This window comes from Mauremys mutica, chromosome 2, assembly GCF_020497125.1.
Source record: "Mauremys mutica isolate MM-2020 ecotype Southern chromosome 2, ASM2049712v1, whole genome shotgun sequence".
NCBI lineage: Eukaryota > Metazoa > Chordata > Testudines > Geoemydidae > Mauremys > Mauremys mutica.
The window spans coordinates 262,558,418-262,572,065 of record NC_059073.1 but is presented as its reverse complement, the minus strand read 5'-3'; the positions used below and the strand labels follow the sequence as shown (position 1 = coordinate 262,572,065).

Sequence of the window (13,648 nt, the reverse complement as noted above, 5' to 3'; positions counted from 1 at the left end):
AAGTATTCTTGCCAACAAGTTAAAGTATGGGCTGGATGAATGGAGTATAAGGTGTATAGAAAGCTGGCTAGATCATCGGGCTCAATGGGTAATGATCAATGGCTCAATGTCTAGTCAGCAGCCGGTATCAAGCGGAGTTCCCCAAGGGTCAGTCCTGGGGCCGGTTTTGTTCAATATCTTCATTAATGATCTGGAGGATGGTGTGGACTGCACCCTCAGCAAGTTCGCAGATGACACTAAACTGGGAGGAGTGGTAGATACGCTGGAGGGTAGTGTGGAAGAAATGAATTCCACTCTCAGGTTGGAAGCAACAAAATCAGAGACAGCCTTATTCAGGACATGCAATTGCAAGGGAAGAACACAGCTGACAGAGAGCATCTCTGCCTCACTTTCTCCAAAGTACAAGCAAAATCACACAAGCATTTATACCTCTTTTTGACGTGCATTAATTAAAAACATCTGCATTTTATTTAGGCTATTTGCTATCTATTCCAGTATTTTCTCACTTTCTCTTCTCAAACATCGTTATCTCAAGGCTAGGTCACACTGACTATTCTGTTGTTTTCCACTTGCTTCTGATGTGAACCCTGCTTCTACAGGTCTCGCGATATTAGGCTAAGACTTAAATGGCTGCATATAAACCCTCTCTTTCTTTCCCTGCTTCAACAGTAGGGATAGCATACAGAGGGACCTAGACAAATAGAGGATTGGGCCAAAAGAAATCTGATGAGGTTCAAGAAGGACAAGTGTAGAATCCTGCGCTTAGGAAGGAAGAATCCCATGCACTGCTGCAGACTGGGGACCAAGTGGCTAGGCAGGAGTTATGCAGAAAAGGACCAAGGGTTACAGTGGATGAGAAGCTGGATATGATTCAACCGTGTGCCCTTGTTGCCAAGAAGGATAACGGCATTTTGGGCTGTATAAGTAGGAGCATTGCCAGCAGATCCAGGGATGGGATCATTTCCCTCTATTCGGCATTGGTGAGGCCTCATCTGGAGTACTGTTTTGGGCCCCACACTAAAAGAAGGATGTGGAAAAATTGGAAAGAGTCCAGCAGAGGGCAACAAAAATGATTAGGGGGCTGGAGCACATGATTTATGAGGAGAGGCTGAGGGAACTGGGATTATTTAGTCTGCAGAAGAGAAGAATGAGGGGGGATTTGATAGCTGCTTTCAGCTACCTGAAAGGGGGTTCCAATGAGGATGGATCTAGACTGTTCTCAGTGGTAGCAGATGACAGAACAAGGAGTAATGGTCTCAAGTTGCAGTGTAGGAGGTTTAGGTTGGATATTAGGAAAAACTTTTTCACTAGGAGGGTGGTGAAGCACTGGAATGGGTTACCTAGGGAGGTGGTGGAATCTCCTTTCTTAGAGGTTTTTAAGGTCAGGCTTGACAAAGCCCTGGCTCGAATGATTTAGTTGGAGATTGGTCCTGCTTTGAGCAGGGGGTTGGACTAGATGACCTCCTGAGGTCCCTTCGAACCCTGATATTCTATGATTCTAAGGGATATGCAACTTGCAATATATTAATGGAAAAATCTGGAACACAGCAATGCCCAAAGATGACTTTTCTCTTTCCCCATTTTATTCTTTTAGTATGTTTGTCTTATTTCTCTGCTTTAAGTTAGTTGATTAGGGCCCTCCATAACAATCCTGCTACATTCCTCTGTTTGAATTAGCATTGAGTGACCAGTGATGCTATTTCTGACTGGATGCTTTTTCTAGAACCTTTTAATTTGTGTGCTTCTAGGCTTAAATTTTCAAAAGTAAATAGGGACCCAAAACCACTAATCACTTTTGAAATTTAGGCCCTTCACTCCCTCTGTTTCATTTCTTTTGTCTCTTCCATTTTCCTCTTCATTGTTTGTTTCTTACGCATTTCCCCCTTTTTCTTCTTGGAATTAAATGCACAGTTTTCTATATCATGTAAGTTCCTGTTCCTTTTTAAATGGGTTTATATGTGTCAGTCATTTTCAAGCAAATTAAACAGTGTTAAAATATTTGTGCGGAATTTAATGCACACACCCTCATATTTGATTTTTAGTTGTTTTATCTGTTTATAAAAATGCATGTGTATGTTTGTGTATATGTGTGTATATATATACATGCACATTTGTGTGTGTACATATATACATATATATAATATATATTCTTGTTGCTGCATTGGTTGTCTTATCTTGCTGATACTCTATTTAAATTTAACATATATGTTTATGTTTAAGGTGCAATAGTCCTGCGTGTTGCCAAATCGTGGTTTCGTATAGGTTCCTTGGAAATTTTAGCTCATTCTGGGGAACTGGACTTGCAAAGGTTAGAATGAAATCTTCATAGTAATATCAATAAAACCTATTCAAACATGTATGTACAGTAGTAATTTAGGATGATAACTTATTGGATTGATTTACCTGATTTTGCTATTTACTTATAAGGAAAGAAATACTATTTAATAAAGATTCAAATGCCAGATATTCATGGTAAGGGCTGCATTTAGCTGTTTGGCCTTGACCTTGCAAAAACATTCTCACAGGCTTAAATTTATATACGAGTAGTCCCATTAACTAAGCAATTGTATACATTTTTGTAGGATCAAGGCTTCAGTTTGTAAAAGTTTTCATAGGGGGCCTGTGTGTGCTACTGTAATATAAATATGAAATATAACAACAACAGAAGTACATTCTGCAATATGTATTTTCCAGCAGCATGTAGGATTAAAAGGGAATAATGTATGTGGGTAACAAACTATTGCAGAACTATTGTAGGCTTTTTAACAATACTATAGTTTTCTCATCATTAAAATATTTGGCCTTAACCAGTTTTGTTGCTCAGTTTAAGAGAGCTTGAATCAAGTAAAATTCCTCGGATCTTCCTCCTTTGAATCTATAGACTGATTGCTAATCACCTACAGTAGGGACTCATGCAGGTAGTGCTCAAAGAAGAAATAGCAGTTACTTACCATAGTAAGTAGTTGTTAAGATGATTGCCTGCCTGGATCCATGCTGCCTGCCCTCAGTCCCCTTTATTTTGAAATCTTACAGCAGATTTTTGATTTGTGGAATGAACTGAATTATGGTTGAGGCTGTGCTATATAGGATTTTAATTTATATGTGTGCAGTCCCAGTCAACAGTTTCTGAGAAAGTTCCAAGCTAAGGCACCTAGGACCTGCATGTCACTTGCTGTCAGGACCATATAGGCAGTTCTTGAAGAACCATATTATACGGTGGTAAATAGCTGTTTTTTCTAAGGGTTTATAATTCAGCCATAAAAATGTTCTATGTGGTAGAAACTTGGCTCAGAACTTTGCCTGGTAGTGATTTTTTCTTATAACCAAACCAGTTTGTCAGAAAATGTTATACGGGCATATAAACAAATATTGTGCTCTAGTCAGAGAATTTAATACTTGGAGTTGTTTTAACATAATGTGGCTGCTTCTGATCATGTTCTATGTGTGAAATATTAAGTTTTATTGCTAACGGATTCCATTAGGGTCTTATCCATTGCATTTAATGGGTGTTTCTTTAATGACTTCACTGGGCTTTGATCAGCCCTTTAATGTGGAGAATAAGAATGATTAGTCATCTCTTTGGCACATCAGTCCTAAAAATACTGGTTTTGCTTAAAGAACTCTTGATTCACTTTTTCAGGACACTGCTAGATTTTGTCATACAAGAACATTTTCCATCAGTAAACATGGATGATTCAAATAGATATTTGGTGAGTATAAGAGACTTTTACGTTGCATGCATATTGTCAACGAAACATCATTTGTATTAACAATATAAAAATAAATTTAAAATGTTGCAAATATCACTGCAGTGGGCTTGCAGTTTTTATTCAAAGAGATGTTTGCAAGTATTATTCTTCAATATTTTCACAGTTCTCCCTTCAAGTATGAAGATTGTCTTTTCCTGCCTGTTACTTTACACAAACATATTTATTGTGAAAACAACCAGGATTCCAGTAGCACCTTAAACACTAACAGATTTATTTGGGCATAAGCTTTCGTGGGTAAAAAACCCACTTCGTCAGATGCATGGAGTGAAAATTACGGCTACAGGCATAAATATATATTGGCACATGAAGAGAAGGGAGTTATTTTACAAGTGGAGAACCAATGTTGAAGGCCAATTCAGTCAGGGTGGATGTGGTCCACTCCCAGTAATTGATGAGGCGGTGTCAATACCAAGAGAGGGAAAATTGCGTTTGTAGTGAGCCAGCCAGTCCCAGTCCCTATTCAAGCCCAAATTGATGGTGTTAAGTTTGCAAATGAATTGTAACTATACAGTCTCTTTGAAGTCTGTTTTTGACGTTTTTTTGTTGAAGAATGGCTACTTTAAAATCTGTTATTGAATAACCAGGGAGATTGAAGGGTTCTCCTACTGGCTTTTGTATGTTACCATTCCTTATGTCTGATTTGTGTCCATTTATCCTTTTCCGTGGAGACTGTCCGGTTTGGCCAATGTACATGGCAGAGGGGCATTGCTGGCACGTGATGGCATATATCACATTAGCAGATGTGCAGGAAATTGTTGAAATCCAGGTGGAATCCTTCAATGACCTCCTTCCCATGGGTCCATGTGATGATGTCATCAATGTAGCATAAGTAGAGGAGGGGCGCTAGGGGATGAGAGCTGGGGAAATGTCCTAAGTCAGCCATAAAATGTTGGCATACTGTGGGGCCATGGGAGGCAGGCCAATCCTCGCTTACAGACAGCCCCCCAACCTGAAGCAAATGCCAGCAACTACACACCACAGGAACCAACCCCTGTAACAAACCCCATTGCCTTCTCTGTCCCCATATCTACTCTAGTGGCACCATCATAGGACCCAACCACACCAGCCACACCATCAGGGGCTCATTTGCCTGCACATCTACTAATGTGATATATGCCATCATGTGCCAGCAATGCCCCTCTGCCATGTACATGTACCACTTGTAAGATAACTCCCTTCTCTTCATGTGCCAATATATATTTAGGCCTGTATCTGTAATTTTCACTCCATGCATCTGAAAAAGTGGGCTTTTTACCCACGAAGGCTTATGCTCAAATAAATCGGTTAGTCTTTAAGGTGCCACCGGACTCCTTGGTGTTTTTGTGGATACAGACTAACACGGCTACCTCTCTGGTATTTATTATGGTAATATCCCATTCATGTTTGTTCCCCTTATGCCCTTCATATACTAACCATAGACTAGTGATGGAGTGTAGGATCATGCTGTACCCTAAATAAATGCAATATCATTACTATAACACTTTGATTTTAGCATTATTGCTATTGCAGCTGAATTTGTGCATTGTCACACAGCTCTAGGTGTTCTTGGATAAGATCATCATGCAGCCAACTCATTGACAGTGCCATGTAAAAGTTCTGACAGGCATAAAAAATATGTGCCCAAATATTAAAAAGAAAACAGTATAATGTGCCAACTATTATTTTTAAAGAAATTATATATTTGATAACATACTGTTTATCCGTATTTATTAATGAAAGGGTTTGAAGTAAAAAATATATTTGATTTCAGGACTTTTTCTCTAGAGTGGTATTGGAGATTGCAAATCTGATTGCATTGTGGATGTCAGTGGGCTTTGCTCATGGTAAGCAATGATAGCTCAATTAAATTATTGGTGTGGTAATTGTAAAATATTACGGTCTGTTAAAAGTCCTTTTACCCTTAATAAACTCAAATCTTTTTGGTTTTGGTATTTGTTTTGTTCAAATTCCCTAGAATGTATCAGTGTTAATTAAAAAAACAAGCTAAAAACGGTGCAAAAAACTTAACTTCAAAGTTTTTTTGGTAATTATCAGGGTTAATGTTGAGGGGACAGGAGGACAGAAAATAGCAACAAGTAGAGAAAAGTAAGAGTATTGAAAGTTAAAATAGTTTAATGCTGTGATTTATTTCATGAATTGTATATTAACAGTACGTAGGTATATGCAAATGTGTGCATGCATCCGTGTGTGTATCTTCCAGGACATTGCCTTACTTTAACAGACAGCCCCACACTTACACTTAGATTAATTTATTATTAACATTAACACATTTATCTAATATAATGTATTGGATTTTCTTAAGATAATTAGTATTTTCATGTACTTGAAGGGTTCAAATTTCAGGTGAAAATCAGTAAAAACCAAAAAAAAATTAGCTTTTTTAAAACCTGGGGATTTTTTGGTAGAGATCCGTAAAAATCAGAAATGAAGGTCCTTACACATACTTAATAATGGCTTTTGCTTTGTCATGTTTAATTCTTTTCTTTTTGTCCTTTATTTCAAACTTTTTGGCATTTTTACCTACAACAATACCCTTGTTGTTATTTAGCACTTCTGCAAGTTTTCTCTGACAGATTCAAGAGATGTGTTGATTTTCAAAGTGCAGACAGATTAGGAAGACTGGCATAGTACATGGGCTTCTCAAAAAATTCTTTAAGAAGGGTTGCTGGTTAGTGGCAAAGAACACAGTTGTATCAATATTGCTTATTTCTGTCAGTCTACTGGATTTTTTTAAAGTGAACACTTTAGATGATACAATACAGTGGTTGTTTCTGAAGGACAGTTGCACTGATGTAGCACTAGTGCATGTAATAGTGTTTTGTAATATATTCAGAGACCATATGTTGATGTCATATAATTGGCATGAATTTGTGATGCCTTCATTAGATCCTATCATATACAGTTAGATAGTGCAGTGGTGGGGCCATATCAGTACCTAAATTCACTGATACATGAATTTATTGGTACAGCATCATGGGAATACTTGTTTATTTGGAAAACCACTCTACTCTCAATATGCTATGAAACTTTGTTTCAGAATTATCCCCATTAGGAGAATCAGCATGATATTGCTAATATAGCGCGCACACAACTCACAAGGAAAGGAAAGGAAAATAATTGATCAAATGTGCATAGTTCCTCAATGTTGTCACTGAAAGTAAAAGAAGACAGTGCCATCTAGGCATGGAAACCAGATGAGATATCACAGAGACATCAGATGTTTTCAGTTTTGATATATAAAATGCCTGCAAGGTTGAGAACAAGGGATTTAGCTTAAAATCCAGAATCTCATCTGCTGAGCCCAACTTTAGATAGATCCACCATAATCTAGGCTTTTCAGCAAATTTTCTGCTTTTGATAAATCAGCAGTGTCTACACTAAACAACTTTATTGTGTATTTTTATTGTTGATTAATTCTAGGTGTGTGCAATACAGATAACTTCAGTTTGTTATCCATAACAATAGATTATGGTCCATTTGGTTTTATGGAGTCCTATGATCCAAGTGAGTATAGCACATGTATTTGAATATACCTTTTTTGTTGGACGTGAAATTCCTTCTGATTGTGTTGTTTTATATAACTTTCTGAGCAAACAAATTATTAGCACATGGATTCTGCATATGTGTACTGTATGTACATTGGTCAGAAAATAAATTTTGTGCATCTAGTTGCATTTTAGATCAGAGAGTAGTTTTACTGTGTATTACACAAGTTATATTTTAAACTGTACACTAAAAAACTTGCAGATAATGTATATTACTACTAAACCCATTTCCATAAAGAATCTCTCATACTGACATTCATCAGATTCCCAGATGCTATAGCAGAAATCAAGAAAAAACTGTAAAAATTGAATACAGCTAAAAGTAGCCAAAAGCAAAATCTGTCATCTTTTATCATTTTGACTTTACAGTCATAACTGTTAATCCGGGGGGTGGGGGTGGGGGTGTCAAATCTGCCAAATTATAACACTCTACTGTAAATCTTTCATTGAAAGCATGAATTACATTACTCTCTCCATCTGTAATAAATAGACATAGGTCCAGAAGATGGTGTTCAGATGTACATTACATTTAGGCTGGGGTTTGGAAGTCAAATCATGGCTGGGGTCAGCCTCAATGGTGTTGAAATCTCACTGTCTATTTTCATAAGATTTCAGGCTCAAATGATGAAAATCTCCTGAAATCTGATCTTGTACACCTTGGGCATATCTCAGCTGGAACCTTAAAAGAGGCTCTTCTAGTTTTCTTTCTTTCCCTGAAGCCAAACCAGAGGTGTGGATGTAGCTCTGGGGATTCAGATTTGAACATGTGCCTCAGCTCCCAAAATTCACCCTTATGTAGGTGGGCTGGGGAGGAGAGTGGGGTTGCATTTGAAGTAGTGTTTTGGGCCCACCTCTAATAACAATGAATCAAACAAAGTAGAATTCCTATTTGACACCAACTCTGAGATGCTGTTCCTAGTCACAGTCCTTGTTTCCTTCTGAGTGCCGGGGCTGATCCCCATTAGTATTGCTTCTGGTAGTAGCTTCCTCAGAGAGTACAAAGGGGGATCCAGGACGACAGCCTTTCCCCTCATAGACACCGACCAGCAGAGCTGGCCCTGTTCTGGACAAGAAGTGTATGCTGCATCCTTTCTGAGGTTGATGCTGTGGCTATGCTTACCCTTTGCTCCTGGATGCATTATGCCTTTCATGAAGGGTATGCATTTGCCTATTCGCCACTCCTCAAAGTGGACTTTCTTGTGCTGGAACATTTTAGCCCTAAATATTTCAGAAGCTAATATATAATTATATACATTTTGAAATAATCTTTATGTTCAGATAATTAGTGTCACTAGGCTACTTAAAAATATATGCATCTCATTTATTTAGATTAAATTGTAAAAATATATTGTTGTTTGGAAGACCGGAATCCCTAGGCATCTAACCATATGATATTTAATAGTAGCATTATTTATATTAAAGAATACTGAAAAACATTATTCTGAGTGTAAAAAAAAATGGCTGTTTAAATATCTGAATTTATTCTGTGTCTTGAAGTAGGAAAACAACACTTGTGACCATCTGGGAACTTGTGCTCTAAGAATGTATTCTTTACTCTGGCAAATGTTAGATCTCGGGCTAATCCAGTGTAAATAAATATTCTTGTGTTTGGAGTACTCTGAGTTAATATTTAGTGCTTGCAGGACTTCTATTAGTTTGCTGTTTAAATATGAAAAATTAACCTAGTTTAATATTTTAACTTTGATTGTTTATTCTAATTAATCTGTTGCAGAAATGTGATGCTTTGTTTCAAACAGATTTTGTTCCAAACACATCTGATGATGAAAGGAGGTATAAAATAGGAAACCAAGCAAATGTTGGGATGTTTAATCTGAACAAGCTGTTACAAGCTCTAAAACCTGTATTGGATCGCAGACAAAAGCAGCTGTAAGTTATCCTTAAAAATATCTTCACACTTAAAAGAACTAGAGAGATATGCTATAATGGCCATATGTGTAGGAAAAAAGGGGGCTATCTTTTTAGGAAGTTTGATTTCTAAACAGAAAGTATTTTCTGGATATGTTACTGGCCAAACAAGACTGTTTGTTTTTAAAACAAATAAAAAAAAATACCAAAATGGGGTAAGAGGGAAGTTTTTCATAAATAGGTACAAGCCAGAAGAAGGTTTCACGCTTGAATGTGAAGCTGAATTGTGTCTTTGGTATTAGTGTTGGTCAATAGGATTTGATATTTCCTTACTTTTATAGTGCTTTCCAGATTCTGGAGGGATACTCTGAGCATTATTATACACGGTATGTACTTCCATAACTCAGATTTTAAAGAAGCATATACTATAGAATATGTTTTCAGAACAATTTATTTGCATTCATAATTTCTGTTACTACTTTCAGTTTTACAGAACTATTTAGAGCAAAATTAGGTCTCCTTGGGGAGAGTGAGGATGATAACTATTTGATTGCATTTCTCCTAAAAGTGAGTTTATTATTGGTCATTCTTTTGGGGATATTTGAACTGATGTCTAATATTTTAAGAACACTGATAGAAATGTATTTAATTTCATAGCTCATGGAAGATACAAAGGCTGATTTTACAATGGCATTTCGGCAGCTCAGTGAGATTACTCAACACCAGCTAAAAGAGCTCCGTATTCCTCAGGTATTAATACATACATGATATTTTAGGAACATCTTACTGGCCTTTGAGCTCACCTAGGCAAGTATGGAATGAATAAGTGAGTAATTAAGGGTACATAGTGAAAACTGCATGCGTCAAATTTTCAGTTACAGGCATAACATGGACACTCACAGAACTATATCCACACACAACTTCACTTGCATGAATGCCTGCATACATCAGGTATGTCTTCTGAGCACCTTCAGACACATTAGATGAAAGGATTGCTAAGAGAACGCCATCTCCTAACATGTTTTATTTCTTTTAAGTGTATATATTTAAACAACAGAAATATTAATGGGAAAAATCTACTTTTGTTAGTATAGAGATAGCTAAAAGCAATTAGTCATAAAGCATATATAGTATCTTCAAAGTTTACATTCTACAGCCTTTACAGACGAGGACTCTGCATCTGCCAACTTTATATTTCTTCTTCAAGCAGTGTCCACTTCAGGTGAGCTCACACCCTTGCACCTTTAATCAGATTTTTAGTAGTAGTGCCCCTTTGGCCCGTGCATGTGACCAACGCTTCCTTGGGCCCCGACTTACACAAGCGTTCCGTTCCAGAACGCCTTGCGTTACTCAAATTTTGCGTAAGTCGGGAACGTATACCCGACCATTACGCGCAAAACCCCCCAAAAAACCGTTCTAGCTTACGGAATTTACGAAACTTTTTCTGTAAGTACAGATTTGGGTAAGTCGGGTTTGCGTAACCCGGGGACTGTTTTTGTATAGGGCTGCATGGGTGAACTGGCCCAGTTCCTTCTCAACATCCTGGGTCTAACACAGAGCATTAGTGTGCCTTACTTTTGAAGTTTCTGAGCCTGGTTACCTTTCTTTAGTTTATTGTTTTTTCTTTAGTTATTTTATTTACTTTTTATTTAGGGAGACTTTCTCTTGATCCCTTTTCCCTTTGGGGAGGGAAAACTTCCCATATTAAATTCCTCTGCCCTGGGGTATGTCAGGCTTTCCAGGCTTCAGCAGTGCATCTCTTACCGGGAGGCCATTCCATTCAGTGATTGGCATTCCCGTTGTTTCTGTTGCTTGGGGGTGTCTCATATCCCACATAAGTGCTCCATTTGCTCAACTTTTAAGAGCAGGGCTAGAAAACATTGAGAACTAAAACTGAGACTCTTAATGATGGAGCATTCCCTCCAACTGGGCTCAGATCCCGGTCAGGAGACCCCCACCCCCGGATGTCAGTCACTTAATTAACACAGTGCCCGGTCAACTTTGACATGTTTACCTGAGGTAGATCCACAGAGAAGACCCATAGAATGCGAAGTCATTCTCCACAGAAAGAGTCCGTTTCAAAAAGACCTCAGTCTCCACAGAGCAAGACTGCTGCGGAGACCTTGCGTCCCACCTTGGGTATGGCTGAGGCTCCAGATGCTCTTGGAATCGATCCTGTGCCTCAGGCGCCAGGCTCAGCAGAAGAAAAGCATGCTTCATCGAAGCATTCCACAGCTCAGAAAACAGTACCTGCAACTTCTTTGATAAAGTCTACATCTAAGTTGGCCACTAAGATGGCGTCAGTACCGGGAAGACACCATGCCTCTTATCCAGTCTCTGCACTCCCCAAGCATCTTCCTCAGTACCATCTATTTCAACTAGAGTGGACTTGCCAGAACAGCATATACTCTCAGTACCAACAATGGAATGGCGCCCCACTCTTCAAACCAACCTAGTATCATAGGAGTTCAGATTCTCAAGGGATCTATTTGTTTCAGAGAGGCTGGAGTCTCCCTTATAGATTGGTACCAGGAGGTTATCAGTACCAAGAAAAGCACAGTCACTGAGATGCGACCTTTCCCTAGTACCGCTTGACTCATCAACATCTTCAGAGAGTACCGGTACGTCCCTTCTTGAAAAGGAGGAATTTTCCTCCAATTTGAGTATTTTGATCCATGGATTTCCATCCTGACACTGCTGACAAGAGAGTTGCATCAAAAACCGGCCCATGTATCCCAGACCTTGTTCAAGCACAAGTGGTTGCCACCCCTGTCAAGGCTGATTCCCCAGTCTGACACTTCGAGTGAAGAAGGGGGGGACCTGCAAGGACTCTCAAAATTAATACTGGCCACTCCAGGCTTGTATTAAACTCCCAAGGTTTCAGCTTTTCTCTGACCTTGGATTGGTAGATGCTGCCACCACCCAAGTGCAGAGCCTCTTTGAGAAACCAGGAAGGCTCACTTGGGAATTCCTTCCTGTGGGGTACCCTCAAACCCTTTCACACACACACCCTCCGGGGGGGAAGAGCTGAAAAAGAGAGGGGAAAAAAAGGAAATTAGCTGTTGCCACCAGCTAATTAAACAACATGTGCAAACCTCTTAAGACACAAAAATCTTTTTAAAAGGTTCTTAAAAAAGGTCAATTTTATTAAAAAAAAAAAAGGGAAGGAAAATACATCAGGGAACTCAGCTATTGCTAGATTTTAAAAGAGCAATTACAAGGATTAAGCACCAAGAATAGGGTTTTTTTGGGGCGGGGGTCCAGTGTAAAGGTTACAAGGAAAACAAAAGCAGGGGGTTAGCACAGTGGAATCCACAAGCCATAAAGAAATAAAGGGATAAACCTAATTATGTCTTCCTAGACATTTCCTGATCTACTTACATATCTGGGGTTTCAAATGAGTTGTTTCTAGATATGATACTGATGATTTTTCATACCTGGCCCCAAGCTTTTTACAGCATTGCTGCTCTGTCCCCCTTTTCCCAGGAGAACAGCCACAGACAGACAAGGGGGAAGTTTTTTTCTCAATTTTAAAAAGTTCTAGCCTTCCTATTGGCTCTTTTGGTCAGGTGCCCACTCACTTCCTTTTACCTATGCATAACAATGAGACTTTTAAAATCTTTACAGGTAAAGCAAGTAGAGAACAGCTACTAAGAGGGATTTTATAGCTAACTGGCTGGCTGGGTGTCCATAAAATGAAGTTACTGCCCCCCCTTCATTTTATCACAACCCCCGATGCCTTTTGGTCCTCAGTGGCCTACTGGGATCCATCAGCAGTTTTACCACGCCTCTAGTCTCTCTTTCAGGAAATACAGGGGAGAAGCTCCTGTACTCCAACTTCTCTCTTACCTCAGGCACCTTTGAGGGGCAGGAGGCCAGGGCAGATAAAGAGGTCACTTCCCAAACAAACATTTTTTCATCTTCCCCAGATGAAGCTGTTATACCTCCCACACTGACTGTGGCTGACGACTTTGGACACTTCTAAAAGTTAATGAAGTGCATTGCAGATTCCCTCCAGATCAGGGAGTCACAAGATAAGCTCCTGGACATCCTCCAATGGACTCCCTCTACCTGAGTTGACCTGCCTACTAATGAGGTTCAGTTATATCCTGCCAAATCCATCTGGGAGTCCCCTGCTATGATTCTGCTGAAGTGCAAATGGGCATATAAGAAAATATTACATCCCGGCTAAGGATTCTGAATTTCTGTTCACCCATCCAACACCAAAGTCCTTGGTAGTGAAGGCAGTAAATGAACATGGCAGACAATGTTATGCGAAGGCCACGCCATATGATAAGGACCAAAAATGCTTTGATCTATTCCGCAGAAAGAGCTATTCATCCATGACTCTTCAGTTTAAGATCGCAAACTATCAAGCTCTCATGGCTAAATAAAATCACTCAAATTATGCCAAATTCACCACCTTTATTGAGCTTCTGCTGGATGATCAGCATGACCAGTTTCAGG

At 39.0% G+C, this 13,648-nt stretch overlaps 1 protein-coding gene across 1 annotated transcript in view; it reads left to right on the top strand.

Moving 5' to 3' along the window:
* Nucleotides 1–13,648, top strand: part of LOC123364802 (protein adenylyltransferase SelO-like) — a 45,961-nt gene that overhangs the window by 8,358 nt on the left and 23,955 nt on the right. The window contains exons 8-15 of the mRNA XM_045007213.1: nt 2,221–2,308; nt 3,641–3,710; nt 5,521–5,593; nt 7,191–7,274; nt 9,073–9,202; nt 9,523–9,567; nt 9,667–9,748; nt 9,839–9,931. Coding sequence (XP_044863148.1) covers nt 2,221–2,308; nt 3,641–3,710; nt 5,521–5,593; nt 7,191–7,274; nt 9,073–9,202; nt 9,523–9,567; nt 9,667–9,748; nt 9,839–9,931 — 665 coding nt within the window. The remainder of the gene's footprint in view (nt 1–2,220; nt 2,309–3,640; nt 3,711–5,520; nt 5,594–7,190; nt 7,275–9,072; nt 9,203–9,522; nt 9,568–9,666; nt 9,749–9,838; nt 9,932–13,648) is intronic.